The sequence below is a fragment of the Schistocerca cancellata genome, chromosome 5, assembly GCF_023864275.1.
Source record: "Schistocerca cancellata isolate TAMUIC-IGC-003103 chromosome 5, iqSchCanc2.1, whole genome shotgun sequence".
Taxonomy (NCBI): domain Eukaryota; kingdom Metazoa; phylum Arthropoda; class Insecta; order Orthoptera; family Acrididae; genus Schistocerca; species Schistocerca cancellata.
Window position 1 is genome coordinate 429,528,713 of NC_064630.1, and position 26,962 is coordinate 429,555,674.

General features: G+C 39.9%; 1 protein-coding gene across 1 annotated transcript in view; it reads right to left on the reverse strand.

The window, feature by feature from the left end:
- Positions 1–26,962, reverse strand: part of LOC126189006 (serine/threonine-protein kinase Genghis Khan) — a 372,927-nt gene that overhangs the window by 344,896 nt on the left and 1,069 nt on the right. The window contains exon 2 of the mRNA XM_049930817.1: positions 5,667–5,877. Coding sequence (XP_049786774.1) covers positions 5,667–5,727 — 61 coding nt within the window. The 5' untranslated portion in view covers positions 5,728–5,877. The remainder of the gene's footprint in view (positions 1–5,666; positions 5,878–26,962) is intronic.

The window sequence follows — 26,962 nt, forward strand, 5'->3', positions numbered from 1 at the left end:
GCTCTCAGAATAGCATGATGAATTTTTTAGCTACTTTAGAGGACTGTATCTACATTTAGGTGTGGGCAATTCCCTAATTTTTGGCATGGTGTCATTCATTCAGCACAAAAAGTTGTCTATGTATATTAAAGCAAACGACCAAGTGTTTGCTGGAACTTTTAAAAAAGCCTAGCAAACTTGGCACATTTGCACCTTCGTACATGATGCGAAAGTGAGTAACCTCTCTTTAAAAGCCCCTAAAATTCAACCACTGAAGATACTGGACTGAAATTTGATATATAACCATCAAACACCATATAGACCCTTTACACCAAATTTCATTAGATTTGGAGATGGTCAAGTGGGGACACTTTTTAATATTGGTCCTTTTGGCATGGAATGACCCAATACACTACTTTTGTTTACACTGAGAGTCCACTTCCACTCCTTGCACCGAGTGTCAGTCCTTTGTAAGTCTTCTGCATTTTTCTACAATTCTCTTGCGCAGAAACTTCTCTGTCTACAACAGCAACATCCGCAAAAACCCTATGGATATTCCAACGTGATCTACTAGGTCATTTACATATATTATGAAAAGTAAAGGTCCTGTAACACTATCTTAGGGCATGTCCAAAACTGCTTTAGCATCTGAAGAATACTCTCCCTTCAGAATGGCATTCTGTGTTCTGTATGCTCGAAACACTTTAATCCAATCACATAGTTGGCCTTATATTCTGTATTCTTGTATAAGTCAAGGAACACAGCATCAACCTGGGCACCTGTACCTACTTATTCCTGGGGCTCCTGGACAAATACTGTGAGTTAGGCTTCACATGATCATTGTTTTAGGAACCTATGTTGATTCCTCGAGAGGTGATTTTCAGTCTCCATAAATGTTGTAATATGTGAGCGTAAAACATAATCCAAAATTCTACAACAGACTGATGCCGGAGATGTAAGCCTACAGTTCAGTGCATCTGTTTGCTAACCCTTCTTGAAGACAGGAATGGCATGTGCTTTTTTTTCCCAATCATTAGGAACACTTCACTCCTCTAGAGACCTGTGGTACACTGCTACTAGAAGAGGGGCAAGTCTTTTCGCATACTCTGTGCAGTAGAATCGAATTGGTATCCTGTCAGGTCCAGTGTCCTTTCCTCGCTTAGCAATTTCAGTTGCTTTTCTACCCCATGGTCACTTATTTCGATATCTGTCATTTTTGTCATCCATGTGACTATTTAAAGGAGGAACTACAGTGCAATCTTCCTCTGTAATACAGTTTTGGAAAAAGAAATTCAGTATTTTGGCATTTTCTAATCTGTTTTGTTAATAAAACATATACAATAATTGCATGAAATATCCAATTTCCTATTCAAGCAACAATTCGTAAAATTTCACTATCCACTGTGTACTTTTTCCAATTACTGATAACAATAGTACAGTTACTTCATTTGGAATCATTTTATTTAAAGTATTATTTCTGATTTGCTATACATGCAAACCGTGTGAATGCAAAATATTCATCATTTGTTTCTTGATTGTTATAGTTCATTTAAAAGCCCTCACTCTTCTCTTTTCAAAAATGTTTTACTTTTCCCAAAAACTCTACATTTCAAAAGTTATTTGTATTCAATATTTTCATGTTATAGAATGTTTCAGTCCTAAAATGTAATTAATTCCAAAATTCAGTACAAGGTTCTGTAGACTTGATTTTTCTGTTTCCAAAAATGTATATTTTCACTAAAATAGCTAATTAGTCTTGTAATTTCAATCCTGGAATTTCCATTGTTGTTATTCTCATATAATTATTGCAATTAGAAAACATCACTTCCTCAAATCTTTTAGCTTTGGGAACCCTCTTTCACAATGGACAGCTCTTCCATAAAATAGTATTAATAATTTTGCTATTTTCTAATATACAACAATTAGTTAAAGAAAATCACTTAATTTTTAATTTTCTTTTTTAATATTACTATCTAACATGCAGTAAGCTTGTATTTTACCATTTTGTTATTCCTGTAAGATGCATAGTTCTAAATAGGTGTTACACACGAAGTCTTCGTCCTTCGGTCCCCAACAGTCTGAATGTATAAATCTCCAGGACCTAGCTACGAACTCTTACACAATCTATGGTTCATCATGAACCGTTCAGTTACTTCGTGTCCTCTATTCATACAGGATTGTTCCTATGTCAGATGTATGGAAAGTTATATGTTACTCTGAGACAGGTGAACTGGGTACTATTTGTTAACTGGGGTAGCCCACTGATCTGTACCAAATACTGGGGCCCGTGTATGTCTCAAAGCTTATCATAAAAAGAGCACATTGGGTGTTAATAAATATGAAGAGATCGAAAATCCATTGCTGCAGTGATGTGTACTTTATTTAACAAATACTCATCAAGTCCATTAATAGCAGAAGGATAACAACAGAAGAAAGCTCAGTAGGCTTCAAAGACATAATTACAGGTCAGTTAATGCTACATCATCTTCTAAAAAGTCTTCTCATAATTATGGTGTCAATTATTGCACACACTTTCAGTTGCAAAGTGTCACATGGCAGTGTAGAGAGGTTAGGGCAGCTAGGTGCAGTCAGGAGTTTAGACAGAGGGCAGGGGGAGAGAGGCGGGGGGTACCGGAAAAGGAGAGAAGTAAAAAGAATGGGTGCATTGGTGGAATAGTGGGCTGTTTAATGCTGGTATGGGTACAGGGAAGGGGCTAGATGGATGAGGACAATGACTAATGAAGGTTGAGGCCTGGAGGATTACGAGAATGTAGGATATCCCTGCAATATATCCTACATTCCCGTAACCCTCCTGGCCTCAATCTTCGTTAGTCATTGGCCTCAGCTATTTAGCTCCTTCCCTGTTCCCATTCCAGTATTACACAGCCACTCTATTCCACCAATGCACCCACTCTTTTTATTCCTCTCCTTTCTCAGTACCCCTCACCCCCCTCGCCATCTAACCTCCCAATTGCACCTAGCTGCCCTACACTCTCTACACCTCATATCTGCATGCTCCCCTGCAGGACTTCAACATCCCCAGCCCTATGCTGCTCTCTCTCCCCCTCCCTGCCCCAGCCACCTCCTTTCCACCTAGTTGTCTTTCCCATCATGCGCTGGTGCTCCAGCTGGCTGCTGCTGCTGCTCATAATCTGGCTTCAGCTGCCAGAGACTGTGGTCATGTGTGTGCGACGGGAGTGCGCACGCGCGCTAGTGTGTGTGTGTGAGAGTGAGAAAGAGAGAGAGAGAGAGAGAGAGAGAGAGAGAGAGAGAGAGAGAGAAATCTATTTCTGACAAAGGAATTTTTGGCTGAAAGCTTATTTTGTGACAGTCCTTTTGTTGCGCCTATCTGCAATTCAGCATCTCCGCTATATGACGAGTAGCAACTACCCTTTTTATAATGTTCTGGCAGTAGTGAGTTTCCCTGACATGGTATAATTTGTAAGTTCAAGTGCCTGCACAACTTAGATGTTCCATGTGTCTTCCCCCCCCCCCCCCCCCCCATTATATGGATACAACCAAATGCACTGACATTATGTGTCTTAACCATCACCCACTCAACTTCCATGCCAATGGCCAGTACAAGGTCTGACGGCATCCTAATCACATGACATGCTGATCTATTCCATTCACCATGGTGGCAGGAGTACTTTGCCTCCAACACAGTGGCCACCTGTAATTTAACTGTTCATGAGTGTAATTCAAAGTGTGTGTGTTCATAAAAGAGCTAGCTTTGTTAGAAGGTTAAAATATGGTTTTGGGAGCACCTTCTCACTAAAAACAGTGTTGTCAAAAATAACTCTTTAGCCAAACTTCTTAGAGCTAGTGGCCATTGTGAACTGATGCTCAAATCCCTTCATATCCCACTTCGCCACAGTGCTGGGAGTACTCTCCCTCCAAAACAGCGGCCATCTGTAATCTAGCTGCGGTTTTAGGAGCACCTTCTCACTACAAATGGCACTGTAAAGAATAATCTTTTTTCACAAAACTTCTTACAGCTAGTGGCCATTTTGAACCAACACTTGAGTCTCTCCAGATCCTATGTGTAGTACCTAAAGGGAAAAAATTAACTGTTTTGGAACAATTCAAGGTAACCTAATTTCTCAAGCGGTTGGAAAATTTAAGACTTAATGATCAATTGGTCACTAAAAACCAAATTTTCTAAGATACCATGTGTCAGCTTTGTCAAAATAGGTAGTTTGCTCTCTTCTTTTTCACAAATGTTGGATCTGCTCCTAACGTTTTCTGCCTTTGCTTCCCGTCACCATGGCTTCACGTTCAGTTTTCCCATTACCCCAATATTTTTGTAACTTTATCCTCCCATCCCCCCCCCCCCCCCCCCCCATTCCCTTGATACGTTTACCATATCTTATCCTTTCCCCTCTCACAGGCCCACCCCCCACCTCCCCCTTCCCTTCCTGATTCCCTATTCATTTAGGCATACATTTTGGTCCATCTTAATAGCTGGCAGTTCACTGCAATCGTGGTTTTCTACATCACCACTAGTTTGTCTTCTTTTAATTTATAACAGTATTTTATTCTATTCCATCATTTCAAATGGCTCTGTTTAGCATTTATTTTATTTCAATCTCTTTATACTCTCAGCGCCACCACTCTGTGCTTTCACTAAGTTTTGTTATCAAATCAATCTACTGTGCGGCCCTCTCGCTTCAGCATATATGAAGTCTACAGCAGTATTTGCATAACACTGTGATTCATGAGTGTGATAACTAGTATGTCTTAGCACTGCATACTGTCATGTTTTGGCAAATTTCTGTATGGTTCCTAGTCCTGCGCACAGGCAGATTTAAATTCTTATTAATGTTGTAATTTTATACTGTTAACTTAGATGTTTTACTTCCCATTTCAGGCTTTCCTATGTTTGTATTTGATGAATGCAGCCTTTGCTTAAATGTCATTACATCAATGACTTTTAAATATGATAATGCTGTCTCCACTGTTTACTTCCTGCCTTAAGCTTAGCTATATGACTGATCAGTGTTAGGTTCACAAATAAACTGTTATGTAACAAGATTGTTATTACTAATTACAGGTAATCTAAAGATGTGGTAACCGAGTGAAATGCATAATTTTTAATAAAATATTTGCTACAGAGATGTTTTCTAATTTTGGCACACTAAACCACTGTTGCTGCATCTGACCAAAATAGAGTGGAGTGATGTGTTCATTAGTGTTGTTCGAGTTGTGTAAATGTCTTACCCAGTGGTTTAAAAAAATTAAATATTTATCATGTTCTCCTAAGGCTTGCTGCTGACTGGATAAACATGAACCAAATGCTTTAAAAGCCTTCTGTCATTTGCAAACAGTAATGTTTTGCTTCTCGTCCTGCCTCTTCGAAGAAGAAGTTGAGTTAGGTAATGAAAGAAGTAAATAATATAATTTTGATGTCAATAGATATTTAACACATGAAAGTTTGACAATTTTGCTCACTATGTTCAGAATAAAAGATCCATTTTTCTTTATGCACAATTTCTCAAGCTGCAATTTATTACAAGGGATGAATGACTGAATGAAACTGGGAAACTGGGGCACATGCCCACGCATGAGTGTGCACACACAGGCACATGCACAAGCGCGCACACACATGTACACGTGTACACACACACACACACACACACACACACACACACACACACAAAGTGTGGGGAAAAATTTTGTACACTTACCTTGAGAACACAAGTTCCCGGAGTCCTGCCGTGTCTCCAATTTTGCCACTGCCTCAGACATTGGGAGGCATTACAGCATCACAGATTGTGGATTAACACATGTTATGAAACTGTGGAGAATTCTAAGACTGCCATCTCGGAGGGTATCACTTCTGTGAATAGGATCCATGGTATCTTTTACAGCCTATAAAAATATCACCAATGGCAGCACCTATGATCAAAAATAAATTAGAATGAGAAATGCTACTATGACAAAATGCCAAAGAGAAATAACTGACAGCTCAGACTGGTGTATGCAAGGTAAAACTAATGCTCCAATATTCAAACCACTGTGATGGAACTATTGCATTAAATTATCAATAATTCTACTGAAAGGAAAAGTCACTTGAGAAAACTATCAAATTACGAGTAGACAGTGGCAATTACTTACCTCCAGGAGGAAAAATTCTAGTACTGCCAATAGGACACATAAAATGTATCTTTACGAGCCATTAGTTCCTTCCTCATTGAAAGGAAAGTGGGTCAGGTTGGGGAAGGTCACTCAGACTTCAGAGTGAGAGGTACCCACCAGCTGTGAGGACGAAACAATCATCATATGAGCCCCTCTCATCCTGTGGATCTGTCTGTTCTGCTCCCACTTCTAACCTTCCTAAACAGAACTAATATTTCTAAATGCCACAAATAGTATTTTCAATTTTAAATGTGAGTATTTGCTGCATGGAATTTTGCCTCCTGAAGGTAAGTCTTGCCAGCCATTCTGTCTATTTATAATTTTATAAATCATCTTTAAGTCAGAAATGGAACTAAAGCAACTGTATGACCATTGTCCCCACTTCAGTAATATCCCAATGTAAATCTTCTGCATATGTGTGCACCGACTCCCCCCCTCTTCTCCCCATCACACACAAGAAAGAAATCATAAAAACCAGGAAGAGAAAATGTTATAAGGCCTGCAAAATTTAAAGCAAGCAACACTAGTTTTGCTCAAGAAAAGAAGACAAGAATGCAACACTAGAGAGAGATAGCTGTCATGCATACTGGGGCAGTAGTGTATTCACCACACTGAAATAGGGGTTGAGGGTGGGGAGGAATAAGAGCAGAATAAAACTGCGCATCAATAGTTGGTATGACCAACTGCTGTTTGATTACACAATTGTCAAACAGTCAGTGCAAACATTCGCATCCATTAAATAGCTGATACGGAACCAAACAACAGTTATAAGTCCCTCAATCCAAGGATGTCCATCCAGAAGTAGGCATGTCCACCAAGAAAATTTTCTGATTTAGTCACGAGATTCATAACAGTAAAAGCAAGAAGGCTAAAAACATATGGTCATCTTCTGTACTGCCAAGCTGAAGGAAAGTCCGGAGGTGGGTGTCCCCCCGGCAGAGCTGCACAATGAGGAACATCCCACCCACAGCTGTCCCACCCGTCAAGAGCATCCATTATTCAACAGAGTGCCACCCTACAATTAAAAGCTGGATAAGCAGAAAGAAGTCAAATCAAACCCAAAAGAGATCAGAACACAATAAAAGGTCACGGAGGAAGGATTGAGGAACCCCCAGACTTTGAATACAGCAGAAGGTACCCCATCCATATCCACCCTGTCCTGCCAGGGAGGTAGATCAAAACCTTATAACTGACAATAAAAATCACTTTCATGAAGAAAACTCAGAACCAGATCAATCAGCTGAGAATCATCTGCCAATATTAAAGGCAATACATCCAGCAGTCCATACTCAGCATGGAGAGACATGAGGAGGGGCATTCTACCAAGGTATGAGCTACTGCCTGTAAGGCTTCACAACCACAATGTTGGGGTGGTTCTTTACACAAAATAAAACAATGGGATAACCTGATATAGCTGATGTGGAGACAACATTGGGCTGTGGATTCCTTCCGGAAGAAGAGGAAGGAAGAGCACCATGCTACAGCAGTCTCCTTGATTGTGCAGAGTTTATAAGATGGGCCAGTAGCCCACCTGATGTCGTTCCATTCCTGTGTGAACAGAGATATCATGTGTGCCTGCAAATCCAAAGGTAAATCAAATGTTATGTAATTAAGCACTCCCCTGGTCAAAAGTTGTCAGTTCACTCACTGGGATATCCAAATAACTTGGAAGCCTGAGAAAGACAACTGACCAGGCAGCACAACCAAGATCAGCAAGGAGGTCATGAACAGTGGAGACAAAAGGGTGGCAAGAATAACATCGGTCAGTAGCCTGTAGACTGCTCATCGAGTCTGTACATATTAAAACATGGTCAAGGGAGACCTATTTAATAAAATGGAGAGCTCTGCTAGCAGCTGTCAACTCTGCCATAAACACACTACATGTTCCCAACAGTGAATGGCATTCCAAACTGGGAGTAGATGTAAAAGCATATCCCATCCAGTCCATGGTCTTAGAGGAGTAGGTGTGATGGTAGCTCCCTGGAACTCTTGAAGAAATGGGCGTAACAGATGCCAAAAGGTAAGAAGACTTTAGGACCTTGGAAGAGACTTGTCCTAATCCATGGCCCAGGCAACATCCAAGGGAAAATGCACAAGAAAACACCGAGAGCACAGTCCATAGAGGGGAGATTGAGATCTTGGCGAAGAAAACCCAGCACCAGTGGACACACACACACACACACACACACACACACACACACACACACACACACACACACACACACACATTGGCGGACTGAGTCTAGCAGTTTCAAAGCGGAAGGACAGAGGTCACTACCACATTGATGGCATGAGGAAGAGAATGACATTCAACACAGAACCCTATGGGATTCTGTTCTCTTGGGCCTGTGGGGAGCTGAGTGAAATCCCAACTCTAACCCAGAATAACCAATTCAATAGAAACTAATGAACAAAATCAGCAGGAGGGCCTCAAAAGTCCCAGTCATGGAAGGTCAGTAAAATGTTATGATGCCATGCAGTTATACAGGTAAAAAAAGACTGTGATAAGGTTCATTTAGAAAAAGCCTGTCAGAGTACTGCTTCCATCCTAAGCAGATGGTCTGTTACGGATTATCCCTCCCAGAAATCACACTGATAGGGAGACAAACGGCCCTGTGATTCAAGTACTCGGCATAATCTGCACACAGCCATCCTTTCAAGCAGCTTACTGAGGACATGGTCATTCAACTGGCCAGTAACTTAAGAGTTCTTACCTGACTTAAGGATAGAAATAACTATGCTATTTTGCCATGATGAGCCAAATATGGTTGAAGACCCTGAGAAGACGTTGTCTTCAATTTGTCACTTCTGCAGTAGAAATGTGGCTGAGAAGCTGGTCAATTGGAAGGCTCCTATCAGACCAAGTAGTACTATCCCACAGGAGGTGGTGTGCGCTAAAGTCCCCAAGCAGAAGAAGGGAGGTGGAGTCCCCGTGCCCCAGCCATGATGGGCAGATAGTCCTTGGTTTGCATGAGGAGTTTTCAGTTCAGGCACTAACAGTGTGATCCCTACATGGCCAGGGGGCTACCACCATGCAAATATTTGAAGACACCCCCCCCCCCCCCCAACAGAATGGCTAATATGTTGGGTTTTAGGTGCACTAGCTTTGCAAGAAAGGAATAGTGCAAAGAGAGAAAGACACAAAAGGTGGAATGTACACTGTTTTGGAAGACCTTCCCTGCTTGTTCCACACTTTTGTAAAATCTGGAAAAGGTGTAGCAAGTCAAACCCAACAAGTTAAGAATAAAAAAAGTTGTTGTGTGATGGGCGCAAAGAAAACAAGTGTCCAGAATCACAAACCAGATCCAAGCAAAATCAGCACCGAGAGTACCAGCCAATGAGAAGGCAAAGAGGAAAAGAACAGTAAAAGGACACAGGTACAACAAAGAAATGGAAGTAGTGTTGCAAGGGATGGGACATCATAGTTGCTGAGGGGACACTTTCAAAAAGAGATGTGAGCCAGCTCCGGCAAGTAATGATTTGTGCTACAGCTTGCACGAAAAAGACAGAATACACATCGTGGAAAATTAATGTAGCAAACAAGGACGCATGGCTTCTGCATAATATCCAAAACAACAAAAGGAGAAAGATCTTGAAGAAAGGGGAATTCATATTTAATACCCTGTTGGCAAAAAGCTTATTATAGGCAGAGTAAAAGGTAAAACAGGGTAAGAATGAAAAAGGAGACCGATAATGTTTCAAAGGAACAATCCCATCATTCATCTTAACTGGTTTGGAGGAACCACATAAAGTCTAAAACAAGTTGGCCAGTTGAGCCCTGACCCCCATCAATGCAAGTGCATCATGCTAATCTCTGTGATATCCCACCTGGTATGAAGATCCCAATGACAACAATCTTAAAGTTAAATCTTAAAGATAAAGCTAGTGAACTGCTAATAGATGTTAACTCTGAAATTATTGGTATATCAGAGCACCACTTAAATAATTTGATAATTCAGAGGCTTCCTTTACCAGGCTACAGATTAGCTGGCTGTTTCTCAAGGAGTTCCTTGCGGCGTGGTGGAGTGGCTCTGTACGTAAAAAACAGTATTTCATTTGAGTCCATAGACGTATCACGACACTGCACTGAACAGATATTTGAAAGTTGTGCAGCATTTGTTGAATTTAGTGAACTAAACTTCTAATTGCTGTTGTTTATAGGTCCCCTAACTCTGACTTCGGAGCATTTTCGCTTAAGCTAGAGAGGGTTCTTGATTCACTTTGTAGGAAGTACCAGAAAGTAGTTATATGTGGTGACTTCAATATTAATTTTGTACATGATTGCGCAAGAAAAAGGATGTTGGTAGATCTCCTAAATTCACATGATCTGACGCAAACAGTGTTTTTTCCAACTAGGGTGCAGGTAGCACAGTCATAGACAATATTTTTATTCATTCTTCATTACTAGATGGGCATTCTGTTAGTAAAAGGGTGAATGGCCTTTCAGACCATGATGCACAAATTTTAACACTAAAAGGTTTTTGTACTCAAACCAATGTTGTATTTAATTACAAATTACGTAGGAAAGTTAATCCAACAGCAATAGAGAGTTTTTCAAAACTTGTCAAGGAACAAGAGTGGCAAGATGTTTATAGTGCCGATAATATAGATGATAAATACAATGCTTTCCATAACACATTTCTCATGCTCTTTGAGAGTTGCTTTCCATTAGAACATTCTAAACAGGGTACTAGCAGTAATGGACAGCCCGGTTGGCTGACTAGTAGGATATGGATATCATGTAGAACAAAGCGGGAATTATATCAAAATGTTAGAAGTAGTCTCAATCAAGCTACAGTAGCCCATTACAAACAGTATTGTAAGGTGCTTAAAAATGTTATCAGTAAAGCAAAAAGTATGTGGTATGCAAATAGAATAGCTAATTCACATGATAAAATTAAAGCCATATGGTCAGTTGTGAAGGAAGTGTCTGGTCAGCAGCACAAGGTTGATGATATAAAGTCAGTTTGCAGTAATAATATTTCTGTTACTGATAAATCAGATATATGTACAGTATTTAACAACCATTTTCTGAGCATTGCTGGTGAATTAAATAAAAATTTAGTTTCTATAGGAAATCATATAAATTTCTTAGCAAATGCCTTTCTGAGATTGACGTCTGAAATACTCCTCTGTGATACAGACAATAGGGAGATTGAGTCAATAATTAAATCACTGAAGACTAAGGACTCTCATGGTTATGATGGAGTGTCTAGTAGAATATTAAAGTACCGTGCTGCACATGTTAGCCCTGTATTTAGCCATATTTGTAATTTTTTCTTTACGAATGGACAGTTTCCAGAGCGACTAAAGTACTCAGTAGTAAAGCCGCTTTATAAAAAGGGAGAAAGGGATAATGTAGATAATTTTAGACCTATTTCTATGCCATCAGTGTTTGCAAAAGTTATCGAAAAGGCTGTGTATGTAAGGTTAATTGATCATTTTATATCACACGATTTGCTATCAAATGTACAGTTCGGCTTTAGAAGTCGTTTGACAACTGAAAATGCTATATTCTCTTTTCTCTGTGAGGTACTGGATGGGCTAAACAAAAAGTTTCGAACGCTCGGCGTATTTTTTGATTTAACAAAGGCATTTGACTGTGTTGATCTCACAATATTGCTCCAGAAGTTGGACCATTAAGGAATAAGGGGAGTAGCTCACAATTGGTTCACCTCTTACTTTAGCAACAGGCAGCAAAAGGTCATTATTCACAATGTTGATAACGGCTGTGATGTGGGATCTGAGTGGGGTACTGTCAAGTGGGGGGGGTGCCCCAGGGATCAGTGTTGGGGCCGCTCATGTTCCTTATTTATATAAATGATATGCCCTCTAATATTATGGGTAACTCTAAAATATTTCTGTTTGCTGATGACACTAGCTTGGTAGTAAAGGATGTTGTGTGCAACACTGACTCGGTTTGAAGTAGTGCAGTACATGACCTCAGTTCATGGCTTGTAGAAAATAAACTAACGTTAAATCACAGTAAGACTCAATTTCTACAGTTTCTAACACACAATTCAACAAAACCTGACGTTTTAATCTCACAGAATGGGCATATGATTAGTGAAACTGAACAGTTCAAATTCCTAGGTGTTCAGACACGTAAATGAGTCTACTTTGCTTATTTTCATTCACTTATGTCGTACGGTATTATGTTTTGGGGTAACTCTTCCCATTCTAGAAGGATATTTTTGGCTCAGAAACGGGCGGCTCGGGCAATAAGCGGTGTGAGTTCACGAACCTCTTGTCGACCTCTGTTCACGAGTCTGGGTATTTTGACATTGGCCTCTCAATATGTATATTCCTTATTGTCGTTTCTTGTTACCAATATTAGTTTATTTCCAACAATAAGCAGCTTTCACTCGGTTAATACTCGGCAGAAATCAAACCTCCATTTGGATCGGACTTCCTTAACTCTTGTGCAAAAAGGTGTGCAGTATACTGCTGCATCCATTTTCAATAGGCTGCCACTTGAATTCAAAAAAACTTAGCAGTAATCCACGCACTTTCAAATCGAAACTGAAGAGTTTCCTCATGGGTCACTCCTTCTATTCTGTCGAGGAGTTCCTTGAAAAATTAATCTGATTCTCATTGTATTGCTGATAACGTTTGCTTAAACTTATGGACTGATTTTCTTTCAGGTTCATGAACATTTATTTTTATCTGTTATTACTTTTATGTTGTAAGTTCACGTACTGAAACATTCCATGACCTTGGAGATTTGCTCCTCAATTTGGTCCTACAGAACATGACATGTAAATAAATAAATAAAAACAAAATATCTTCCATATCTATTGTAGGACATTTTCTCATGATGTACTGTGTGTAAATGACTTTGCTCACTTATCCATTTGCATTACTACAAACGGGTGAACAGATGTATAGAGTACTAAATAATGCTTACACAATAGAATAGATGAATTTAAACAGATTTGCTACAATTTCTGATAGCTCTACAATTCTCTTGGCCTCAATGTCTGCTAATTTCCTGTTCATACCTCATCCTACCCCCACCCTCCCACAAACTTCTTACTAACCTCTATTTCACTCTGGCCCTCTAAGTTTAGTCTGTCTGATAGTTATGTTGTTGTTGTTGTTGTTGTTGTTGTTGTCTTCAGTCCAGAGCTTGGTTTGATGCAGCTCTCCACGCTACTCTATACTGAGCAAGCTTCTTCATCTCCCAGTACCTACTGCAGTCTACATCCTTATGAATCTGGTAAGTGTATTCATCTCTTAGTCTCGCTCTACGATTTTTACCTTCCACACTGCCCTCCAATACTAAATTGGTGATCCCTTGATGCCTCAGAACATGTCCTACCAAACAATTCCTTCTCTTCTACTCAAGTTGTGCCACAAATTTCTCTTCTCCCCAATTCTCTCAATACCTCCTCATTACTTATGTGATCTACCCATCTGATCTTCAGCATTTTTCTGTAGCACCCCATTTCTAAAGCTTCTGTTCTCTTCTTGTCCAAACTATTTATTGTCCACGTTTCACTTCCATACATGGCTACACTCCATACAAATACTTTCAGCAACGACTTCCTGACACTTAAATCTATACTCTATGTTAACAAATTTCTCTTCTTAAGAAACACTTTCCTTGCCATAGACAGTCTACATCTTATATCCTCTCTACTTCAACCATCATCAGTTATTTTGCTCCCCAAATAGCAAAATTCATTTACTACTTTAAGCCTCTCATTTCCTAATCTAATTCCCGCAGTGTCACCCAATTTAATTCGACTACATTCCATTATCCTCCTTTTGCTTCTGTTGATGTTCATCTTTTATCCTCCTTTCAAGACACAGTCCATTCCGTTCAGCTGCTCTTCCAAGTCCTTTGCTGTCTCTGACAGAATTACGATGTCATCGGCAAACCTTGAAGTTTTTATTTCTTCTCCGTGGATTTTAATTCCAACTCCAAATTTTTCTTTTGTTTCCTTTACTGTTTGATAAATATACAGATTGAATAACATCGGGGATAGGCTATAACCCTGTCTCACTCCCTTCCCAACCACTGCTTCCCTTTCCTGCACCTCAACTCTTATTACTGCCATTTGGTTTCTATACAAATTGTAAATAGCCTTTCACTCCCTGTATTTGACTCCTGCCACCTTCAGAATTTGAAAGAGAGTATTCCAGTCAACATTGTCAAAAGCTTTCTCTTAGTCTAAAGGTGCTAGAAATGTAGGTTTACCTTTCCTTAATCTTTCTTCTAAGATAAGTCATAGGGTCAGTCTTGCCTCACATGTTCCAACATTTCTACAGAATCCAAACTGATCTTCCCCGAGGTCAGCTTCTACCAGTTTTTCCATACAATCTACAAATTTTCATCCAAAATCTTCTCTCAGGTTTCTTCCTGCCTCTTCATCTACAACTACATCTATACTCTGAGTTTTGTTTTCATGACCTTACTGCAATATATCTTTAGGATGTTGTAATATGTTAGGTGACCCCTCTAGGAACACACGTTCTTGGAATTTAACAGCAAATCACACCACGATGCACAATGTCTTTCTTATATTATGTCAGTGGAGTTTGATGGGCAATTCTGTAACACTTTTATAATTACTAAAATAACTTGTGACAAAAGATACTGTTCTTTTTTGGATGTTTTCTTTTTCATTTATCAATGCTAATGATACTTGATTTGCATCACACACTGAGGAACTATACTCAAATGTCAGTTGAACAAAAGTTTTGTAAGGTATTTCCTTCATGGAAAGAGTTCACTTGCCAAGTATTCTTCCAAGGAATCTCAGTCTGACATGAACCTTTCCTACAATCATCCAATACATGTACTCCCAGCCATTTAACAGATGTGACCATTTGAACTGACAGTTTGGCAACTATTGTGTGCAGTTTTGTCCTAGTCCTATTCCTCCCTACCCTCAATCCCTATCTCACTGTGTGGAACACACTACCGCCCTGGCATGCATGATCGTCATCTCTCTGTGGTGCTACATTCTTTTCTTCTTCTCTTACCTTGTTCCCCCTCTCACAGCACTCCTCATCTTTTGCTCCTTCTTTCTTTGTTACTCACTTCATTTGCTCCACCCAATACATTCTCAAACTAGCTGTACTACATTTTTGCCATGACACGGTATCTCTGTTTTGTACTATTATTAAAATCTATGTGTGTAAGCTGAGCTACCATGTACCTGTTATTGTTTATATGCCTATCTACCATGCAATGCCTCAATTCAAATCAACTGGTTACTTTACTGCGTTTTTTTATGCCATTCACTTTTACAGTATTGCTCACTACCTTGGGGAACACTACAAATCACTTCTGTTTTACTCTATGACCTTCTGTCAGTTACTATGAACTGTGATCTCTCCGACAGGAAATCACGAATCCTGTCACATAACTGAGACAATATTCCATAAGCATGCAATCTGACTACAATCCACTTGTGAGGAACAGTGTCAAAAGGCATGTGGAAATCTAGAAATAGAAAATCAATTTGAAATCCCTTGTCAATAGTGCTCAACAACTCAAGTGAGTAAAGAGCTAGTTGTGTTTTACAAGAACAATGTTTTATAAAACCATGTTAACTGTGTATCAATAGACAGTTCTCTTCAAGATAATTCTTGCTCCTTGCAAATTTGTCTTCAGTCTCTAAACCATTGTAATACCTTATCCAGTTTTCTCTACAATTCAGTAACTAAACTAAGGAGTATGCATAATAATAAGTGCATGCCTTTATCTCACCCAACCATGGGATAGCCAAATCAAATTCTGGTAATGCAAGAAACTTTCACTGAAGTCAGTTAATTGCTAAGGTGTGAAGTGTATCTGTCATTTGGTTTCTTATAACAAGATCATGCTCCAGTGTATTTGATTCTTTGATTTGTCCAAGACTTTTGATACTGTTGACCATAAAATGCTACTAAACAAGTTAGATGCACTATGTACAAGAGAAATAGCAAAAAAATGCATCCAGTCTTATCTGGAAAACAGGATGCAACAGTCATTGTTAAAACACTAGGATTCCTATTAGAGCAATGAAAGTGGCAACTGGGCAGCTGGTACTAAATTAACAGTGAATATAAAGGAAACAAACAGTACGCACTTCAGCTTAAAGAAGGAAAATAACTCACATTAATCATAGATGGTAAATCTATTGATGGTGTGATAATCAGAAGTTCTTAGGGCTGAATATTGATTGTCAGTTAACGTGGAATGAACACACAAAGATATTGGCATAAAGAATGTCAGATGTTATGGTCTTAGGGTTCTATCAGCAGTTTGTAACAACCAATATCATGTGGTGACACACTGTTCCTACGAATCCTCAATTCTTACCAATGGGATTCTTTTCTGGGGATCAAAGGCACAAGACATGTGCATAATTTTTAAACTGCAGAAAAGGGCTGTAAGATTCACAACTAGAAGTAAAGTTGGGCTCACTGTAAAAACCTATTCTGCAGTATCTGCACTTACTCTCTGACCCGGCAGCAACAGCAGACACACCCATGTCCTGCAGTTAGCCTAGCCTCAGGCATCATCCACATCCTGCAAAGGAGCCTGCAGGCCAGCTACAACCACAACAGTTTTTGGGTAGCGAGCTAACACAGCAACAACAATAACAATGTGGCTTGTTATCAATGAGGACTCAGGACATCACCACTGCAAGCACTACACTCACTGACAGGCGGCATTCCAATTGACAACATGAGGTACAGCCAGTGCAGGACTACTACTTTCTGCAAACCACTTGCCATAAACTATCCACACTGTATACCTCGGCCTCAGCTGTACTCCTGCCATTGCACAGACTCCAGACTCAGTTATTGTTCGCAATTAATCCAGGCAACTGCGCAGACCGCTCCACAATTCATCATATGGAGTATACTATCAAATGGCTTTGACCATCAGGAATCAGGGAAGAACCTTATTCAAGAGGAAACATCCAGACTTAGGCCTCATGCTATGCCTCACTGGGCCAGGGCTTCATGATGAGCCTTACTATGGAGTCACATCTGAACATCAACCAGTAGCATTATTTCTTCCTGTAATTCTACATGAATACACAAGTATCATTTCCAGTGCACTTGGTTGCAGTTTTATTGTTATATACCATAACTCAGTACATAACAAATTGGCGATGAGGACAAGTTTTGACCATCACTCCATGCCTTGTCCACCATAATAGATTGGTGGTGATGACAAAACTCTTCTCTGCAAGGCCTCTTTCCATCACTGGTGGCACAGTTTCCACTTTGGTCTGTCCATTTTCACTGTAGGCACTGAGGGGAACCAATCTTTCTCCTCCCCCCCCCCCCCCCCCATTCTCATCCCAATACCTGAAGAAGTGGCAATCATGACATTTTCAGTCTCTCGTCTGCCATCCAGCCACTGCCTCCCTCTGGCTGCCCAATGCTTCTTCCTGTTGCATTCACATATTGAGCCATGGCAGGCCATCTTCTTGAGCTGCTTCAGATATAGGAATTGGAGGCGAAATCACACATTTTTTGCTGCCTCCAGCACTGCTTTTCACAGTATCATCCACCATAACGGATTGGCAACAATTTCTGACATACAAGGGTTCACAACGATCTGTTCCTTTTTTGCCTAGGTTGTGCAAAGTGAAGGTTCCACCTACCGATTACACCTGCCAAATTTTACCCATCTGGCTGTAGTGTCACCTTTTTTTTTTTTTTTTTTTTTTTTTTTTTTTTTTTTTTTTTTTGCCCAGTCACTACCAGCAAGCTATCTGATTGTCTCTGGTTCAGTCTCTCATACTTTTCTGCCCTCGACGTAACATTGTTTCTATTGCAGCGCGCCTTTTTTGCATGAACTTCACACATGATACTCTTGGCATTTTCGGACTTCTGAGAGAGAGGGTTGCAGTATGTCCCAGCAGCACTGAGTTCCGTCCACCATCCAGCTGCCACTGCCCTCCACCACAGCTTCCTTTTCCATCTGCACACCTCAGCCATGGCGGGCCCTATTCTCAAGGGTGGCACTATTATGGACATCAGTTGGCCGCAGCACTCTAACTCAGTTCTGCTGCACTGACTCTGCCGGCCTCCGTCCATGAATGGGTTCATTGGTTTCCAGTGTCATCCACATCCAGGGTCAAAAGTGCCTCCAGGATCATCTGCCTCCAGAGCTCCGAGGATCATCCGCCTCCAACGTTCAGCCAGCCTGCTGTAGTTTCTTGCTCTTCAGAATCTTCCATTGTACCAGCCTCTTGCCTGCAGACTCGCCAGCTCTGCTGGACTCCACAACTTCTATGTGACCTTACATTCCTCACAACTTACATGAGCCAAACCCTCCTTTTCCTTTCTGTGCACCTAAGCATGCTTCGGCATCAGGCACTCAATGGACCAATCTCTCCTGCACTCCGCCCTTCTTCTGTGTTCATTCCTTGCTGCTGCACCTTCCCTGGCTTTACATCATCATTCCTTCCATGATGTCCTATTGTTAATCTGTTTCTTTCTTCTCCAGTTGTGTTCATTTGTATCCATGTGTTTGCCATCATGCCTGCCTGGGCTGTCCACGAAGTCTGCAAAGCGACAACTCTCAATCTCGGATGTTGGTTCCGGAATCTGGGCTGCAGTTGCCTAAGGCTCCTCAGATACAGACGCTCCACATCACCCAGATTAGGCATGCTCCCATGTGGAGCGAAATTGGAATCCGTGTGGATCTCCCCTGTGATGCTGCAACTCCTGGTCACTCTTTCCTCCCATGGGAGGGAAGGTTACAAGTTCCACAGAAACAAATCAATGGCTTTACCAGCTCTTTCCCCAAGGGGGAAGGGGGTGTACAATCTTCAGCTACAAGCACGGCAGCTCCGCCATCTTCTCCAAGGAAGAAGGCATGCGGTATCTGCACCTATTCTCCTGCTGGACAGCAACCCTAAGAGGTTGTAGCAAAAGAGTAAGAAGAATACCAACACATAAAAATTTATCTTCTAAGTGTTTATGCTCACGTTTATATTGCAAGAAAGAGCAAGGCAAGGGACAGAGATTTTAAAATTAGTTTGAGGTTGAGTTTTAGAAGGATTCTTGTAAGCAAAGAATTACAGCAGCAGCTAGGAATTCTGTAGCTGAAGTTCAGACGACTGAAGACAAAAATGTTAGTAAAGAAATAGCATAATTTTTCCCACAAACACTTCAATATGAGTGCTATTAGCCATTATGTTAAAATTATACATACTTATCTGTCTATAGAAAGTAAACAAAAGTAACAGAGATATACATATGCAGCATGTGAGTTAATTGCCGAACTATCACAGTAGCAAAAGGAGCACAGAGTACAACTTCTAGAGAACACAATTTTAAAAGAAAGTTAGACTGTGAAGAAAATCTTTTATGCTAGCAATGAGTTTCCTCCTCAGGGGACACCACCTTACAGTAGCACTGTCTGTGCGGGTGAGGAGGTTTGCGTGCTCTAGATCCTGAGGGCTATGCTGGCAGTAGCTTAGCTACCATCAGGGTCACCCATGCTGGATTGGCCAAGGGGGAGGAGCCAGACGAAGTGTATCCCACAATGGCCCACTGGTCCTTTTCACCTATCCCAAGCCGTCCTTACCCTGTCCGTTTCCTGCCATCTCAAATCTTAATAAAGGGTAGGGGGGACTCTTAGGCATACGGAAGCCAGCTGCCCTAAGGGAGTAAACCCTTAAATGAAAATTGGGCTCTTAGGTGGCAGCCTCACCACCAGACTAGGGAGCTGTCGGCCAATCATCGGCACTCCCAAACACAAATGATTAAAAAACAGCAGAAAAGAACAGCCGGACGAACTCAAATATGACGACCTTTGGCATGAAAAGGACAACAAAAATAGATTTCTGGAATATTAGAACATTGAGAGAAGCCAACAGACTGAAACAGGTTACAAAGGAGATGACGAGTTACAGGTTGGATGGTCTCAGACTTAGTGAGGTGAGATGGGCTAGAATTTGGAGAAACCCAAACACAAAGTGGATACACTTTTTTATACTCTGGACCCGCTGGACAGGATGCAGAACACAGAAATGAAGTTGGAATTTTGTTAACCAAAGGAGTGAAAATGAGCCTTACGGAATGGAAACTGGTTTCAGAAAGACTACTGACAGCACGTTTTAAGACAAATGTTCGAAATGTCACAGTCCTCCTACAGAAACCTCAGATGCTGAACAGAAATAAAAAGAGTTTTACCTTTCCTTAAGTGTCACCATTAAAAGTACCAGTAAGAGAGACATCTTGATTATTATGAGAGACCTAAATGCAAAAGTCGGAAAGAACAATGAAAGCCTAGAGCACGTAAAGGAAATCCACAGTAAGGAGAAATGAATGAAAATGGGGATATGTTTCAAATTTATATGCCAGTCACAATTTGGTGACTGGAGGTACATTATTCCCCGCACAAGAATTGCCATAAGGTTACATGGGTATCCCCTGATCATAGAACAGAAAACCAAATTGATCATATAACGCTAAGCAAAAAATTTAGAAGGTCACTGATGAACGTGACAAATAAACGCGGGGCTGATGTTGGCAATGATTACCACCTTATTGTTGCAAATTTTGACTAAAATCATGGGTACAAATAGGAAGTTTGAACAACGGAACAAAAAAATATGATGTGGGAAAACTTAGAACAACAGCAAAACACGAAGCTTTCTGTACTGAGCTAAGGAACCGCTACAAGGCACTCCGAGAAACACAGGAAAATGATGAATATAGTGTTGATGATACATGGATCCGATTAAGGATGTCTATTGCAATGTGTGCAAACAGGTCCTTGGCTTTAAAAACCATTTGAAGAAAGATTGGATATCTGAGTGAACATGGAATTTGACCAGCTGTAGAAAGGAGATTAAACCAAAATTAAATATGAGGAAAGCAAGGCAACAGAAAACTTGAATGGAAGCTGAGTGTGCAGCTACTGACTCTCAAATAAAGAGGAGTGTGAGGAATGATAAGAGAAAGTGGATGGCGGAGCAAGCTCTGAGAGCAGAGACAGCTGCTGCAGCAAGGGGTGATGCAAAAGAACTGTACCGCAAACTACAGTGTTGTCCAAAAAAGGTTTCAACAAGAACAGACCAAAAAAGGTTTCAACAAGAACAGACCTGTGAAAAGCAAGGAGGGTCGACTGTTGACAACGGAAGAAGACCAACTTAGAAGATGGAGAGAACATTTTTCTGAAGTCTTAAACAGAGAGAAACCTGAAGAGAGGAAGAGGCAATGGAATTTTCCAGATGCCAGTGACAGAATCAATGTAAACACACCAAGACTGAAATTAATATAGCTCTCAAACAGACAAAGAACAGGAAGGCTCCAGGAATGGATAATATTGCACCTGAGGTGCTAAAAGCAGACATTGACACCATGGTAAATTTAATGCATCCATTGTTTGAGAAGATATGGTCAGAAGAGAAAATATCAAAGGATTGGAAAGAAGGGCTGGTTATTAAGTTGCCAAAGAAAGGGGACACTACCAACTGCTATAACTGGTGAGGCATCGGCCTGCTATCTGTACTAAGTAAAGTACTCTGTAGATTGATTCTAAATCGTATCAAGGACTCAGCCAAGGCACGACTGAGAAAAGAGCAAGTTGGGTTTAGAGAGCACAGAAGTTGTGTTGATCTCATCAACACACTGCATGTAATACTTGAGCAGAGTACAGAATGGCAGAACACACACTACCTTACATTTATTGATTTTGAAAAGGCATTTGACACTCTTAATAGGAGAGTTCTGTGGCATACCTTGGAAGAATATGGAATACCATTAAAGATAATAAATATTATTAAAGCCATGTATGATGGATATGAATGTAGGGTGCTACACAATGGGAAACTTAATGAATCAATCCAAACAAATGCTGGGGTGAGGCAGGGATGTATTATGTCACCTACCTTCTTCTTGTTGGTACTGGACAGCATAATGAAAAAGAGTTGTTGTTGATGATAGGAGAAGAGGTATTCAGTAGGGAATGCAAGACAGGATGGAAGACATTGACTTTGCTGACAATATCTGGCTGCACTTGCAAAGATTGCGTGACAAGGAAGAAAAGCTGGAAAGACTGAAAGAGGAAGCAGAAATTGCAGGACTTAAAATAAATGTTCAGAAAACTAAGGAAATCAGAATGTGATCTGAAAAACAAACGAAGCTACCAGGAGGATGTAAAGAGTCGGATACGGAAGGCAAACTGAACCTTTGTACAACTGTACCCTGTCTGGCATAATAAGTACATCTCGACATGAACCAAGCTGCACTTGTTCAATAGCAATGTAAAGTCAGTCCCCCTGTATAGTTGCGAAACATGGAAGGTAAGAAACATGATTGTAAACCAGCTGCAAGTCTTCATAAACCAGTGTCTTCGGCAAATTATAAATGTGAGGTGACCAGATGTTATATCAAATGACGAATTGTGGGAGATGACAAACCAGCGACCAATCCATGAACAAATAAAAGAAAGAAAATGGAGGTGGATTGGTCACACAATACGCAACAACAAGGACCTGTTGAAAAGGCAGCACTGGATTGGAATCCACACGGAACATGTAGACGTGGCCGCCCGAAAGAGACGTGGGAAAGAACGGTGGAAGAAGCAGCACTGAAAGCTGGTAAAACATTAAGTGAAATGTTTGGCTGCCAACAGAACCAGGTGGAAAGTCTTTACTGCTGCCCTAAGATCCAACAGGAACTAATGGAAATAAGTCAAAGTAAATCAACAATGAGTTTGATGACTTGTCCCACACAGCGATAGCCTATATGAGAATGAGGCACATATAAGGAAACCATTATAATTTTAACTTGTACAGTATTTCCCACAAAAAAGGAATATATCTACAACTGAACAAGTCTGCTGCTGTGTTAAAATGTACCGTCTGCACTCCGTTATGAGAGGAAAAGTCTCTCCAGATGTCAGATGACACCTTCGTACTCATTGCCGTAACTGATTTTATTGACAAACTTTTATCCTCAAATGGATTGTATTGGCGGAGTGCATAGGAAATTTTCATAGCTATTCACCACATCTACTGGCACTGAAGTAAGTAACATTTACATCCTAGTGTCAGCCACTGACTTCCAGGACTTGTTTTATGAATTATAGCACACTGATGCCGTCTTTGTACTTATATCTTGCATAGTGTGTTTAAGTGTTCTGAGCTATTTGTACATCTGTTATTAGAGTGCAGTTGTGCTGAGCTATCAACATAGCAGGCTAAAGACTTCCAATGGGGGCAAACTGTTTGTGTGCACTTCATTAATGCATTTTTGACAACAATAGTAAATCTTGGGGTATCTCAAATAATTGTATTTGATGTGGCGATAGCATTCAGTGTTCATAAGAAGACTGCTGGCTAAATACAATAGTGGAGAAAAAACTAAATTACTGGTACAAACGAGGACATTAGACAGAGGGATTTCCTCTTAAAAGTAGACTATTGTCAGGAAGTGATTGCTTAGCTTAATATGCCCACAGAAAATGCAGTATCAATGAAAACTGTGACTGGAGTACACATACAAAACATTTATGATACAGCTACTGACAAACTTAGTTCAAACTAAGTGAATGCAAAGAAGAGGTTTCAATGCTGCAAGGAATGTAAAATCTGGATGATAAACTAAAGTAAGTAATAGTAACATGGTATGATCAGACTACTTTTATGTTATTCAGTAGATGGAAATATTTCCATTGATTTCTGTTTATCAGAGTTTTCCTGGATCATTTAGGCAAATGCCAGGATGGTTCCTTAATCAAGGCCAGAGACAGCCACCTGTCCCACTCTTACGGACTACTTGCCCGATCCCCATAAAACATGATATGTATGCTGTGTGTTGTGTATTTTGACCTACTGATTTGTGCTGTATTACCTTGATAAATCCTATATTGTTGAGAGATGACCCTTGGATGAATGAAGATAAACTAAATTAATTTAAATAATTTAATATATGCTTGGTGAAATAATAAATGGCATCTTCAGTAGACAGGCCCTATTGGAATCTCAGTAAAGAAAACTGCATCTTCTAAAATGAAAACATCCTTGTCACAAGATTCTTCTGGCCTTTATAGTCATTGGTGAATATATTCCAGTCATCATAGCCTGTAATGAAAGAATACTGGGGGTTCATTACCTTCACCTGTCTCTTTTTGAGAGAAATGAATATTTTCTATCAGAATAATGATATAAAATCCCATTTACTATCGATCAGAATGATAAGTATGATTCCGTGGGAGGATAAGGACAGTTCAGGGTGCCAAAGGTGGCCCTACAGCATAGGTACAAGGTAAAGTTACCATCAACCCAAAGATTGGTTTGAACACCGTAGTGCTTTACCAGGCACGGCCCTTTAGAAGCAGTGTGTCACACCTTGCCTTTGAACTGAAAAACCTACAATTTAACACAGAGTGCCCAACCACAGTGCACTTCATACCTTCATCTTGCCTTTGAACTGAAAAACCTACAGTTTAAAGTGAACTGCCAAATCACAGTGCACTTCAATGTTTTCCACGTTAACAAATACTGGCAGATGTGAAAGAAATGACAAGTGACAGATAAAAGTCCTAGGATTAGCCAGGGATTGAAAGTCAGACCTATGAATCAACACTGGGCACTTATCCATTACACTATACATATTAGGAGGAAAATCATGTTATTTTGTTCAACTTGTGTATAGTTAAAGGAAAAGTAAGAGATTTAATTCACCATTAATAATCAATTAAACAACGTTACAACTACAATTCTGGAAAAAATATTGGCACACTTCCACAGCCAATATGAAAAATTACAATTAGTTTGATAGGTTGCTTATGTAAATTATTAGTTGCTAGTCAAAGAATTAATGCAAAATAATTATAATGATTAATTCTCATATAGAACAGCTGATAGGTACTCCACAAATAATCTGATCCACTAACAAATCATGGAAGATGGAATTACAGATGACAGGATATGTGCACAATAAAAATATTCCCGGAATAAATATGGAACTACTACATATATGTCTGACAAGGGCAGGGAGAGGAATGCACCATTTACTGGAGCCACAATGTTCACTGTTTTTCTTTGGGGCCAAGTGAACCTACCTATTATATGGGTGCAAACAGAACACTTAAATATATTTTTCTTTTCTTATGGTTATAATAGAAGGAAACATTCCACGTAGGAAAATGTCTGCTTGTGTCTGTATATGTGTGGATGGATATGTGTGTGTGTACGAGTGTATACCCGTCCTTTTTTCCCCCTAAGGTAAGTTTTTCCGCTCCCGGGACTGGAATGACTCCTTACCCTCTCCCTTAAAACCCACATCCTTTCGTCTTTCCCTCTCCTTCCCTCTTTCCTGATGAGGCTTGAATTTTGTGTGTATGTTTGTGTTCGTTTGTGTGTCTGTCGACCTGCCAACACTTTCATTTGGTAAGTCACATTTTTCTTTTCTTATGTAGATTAGGAACACAGATTGATCTGTAGCATAGCATGACATCAAGGTTAAGTTGGAAGGTGACAGTTTGATTGTGAACTGGCAAGGCAAACAAATCTAAATATGACATCTACATAAAAGAACAATACATTATCCTAGATTTTGAAACTATTAGTTCCTTTGGCCGCTTTCATCTTCACAACAGGTGAGTCCCTCTTATCCCAGGAATGAGCAAGCCGCCCTTCCTTTTCAATCTTCGTGACAAACCCTCTACCCCCTGGGAGATGCATTATACAGGACACATTCAACAGAAAGAAATTGTTTATGAATCACTCTTCCCGTAAAGAGTAAAAAGGGAAATTAAATAATTACGTACATAGCTTTAATACATTCCCTCTACAAGATGAGTGAAGGCATAGTTAAAAACAGTACAGTGTTAAATGATTATACATGAACTACAATCCAAAAACTGTCTAGCACATAAGCCTTGGAAATAAACATATGTAAAATACAATAAAGTGCAGAATGTATTTGAAGAGTGATATAAATTCAGGATATAAAAATCACACACATACACAGTGAGAGGGGGAGAAAAAGGGGGGGGGGGGAACCAAGATTTTTGCCACAAACTCTCATTGCCAGGAAGACAGCAACTCTTTACACTATCAGCAGACTAACGAAATTCTTAAGGATGATGACAACTTTGAACAAAAACAGACACAGTTTGTTTGCAGACTGACAAGTTTTGACAATTTCTATACCAGTTATGTAGAATATTATTGAAGCTGTCACAGAACTGAAATTAAGAAACGAAATAAATGTCATACTTCACTAGCAACTATCGCTTTCAAGTTATGAGGAGACTATTTTGCATTTCGTAGATAGATTGTCAAAAGAAGGTCAAAATGTAGATTGTGTCTATAACTACTCTTTCAGACTACTGCCAAATACTTTCATGGAAGGACAGTTACGAATGCCAACAAAGAAAGATGAATAAATTTCATATACGAAATGCCCATCACCTCGAGTGTTGAGCTGAAGACCATTATTTTGGCTCAAATGAAAAAAATAAACAAACAAATACATAACTGGTGAATACCCAAATGTTTACTCATCACTAAACTTGATGTGTTGGGTAGGATATTTTCATCCTGTTTCAAAATTAAGAACTCAAGGTTGACACTTTTGTAGGCTGATCTGCATGTTTTGCAACAAAGAATGATGTGAAACTTTAAAAAATAGTAGAACAACACGAGATCTGTGGGTTCACTTTGATGTAAAATACTTTGTTATATCGAAACGAATTTCAACATGACCAGATAGATTTCTCTCTTTTCCTTTCTTTCTAAGTTTTGCATCGAGGCACTGCACCAAAAATCACATTGTTTTGAGCTAAAAAGTGCAGTGAATATAAAAACAAACATATAACTGATAGAAAAATGCATAGATACGAAGTTAACTTAAGCTTTTTTTC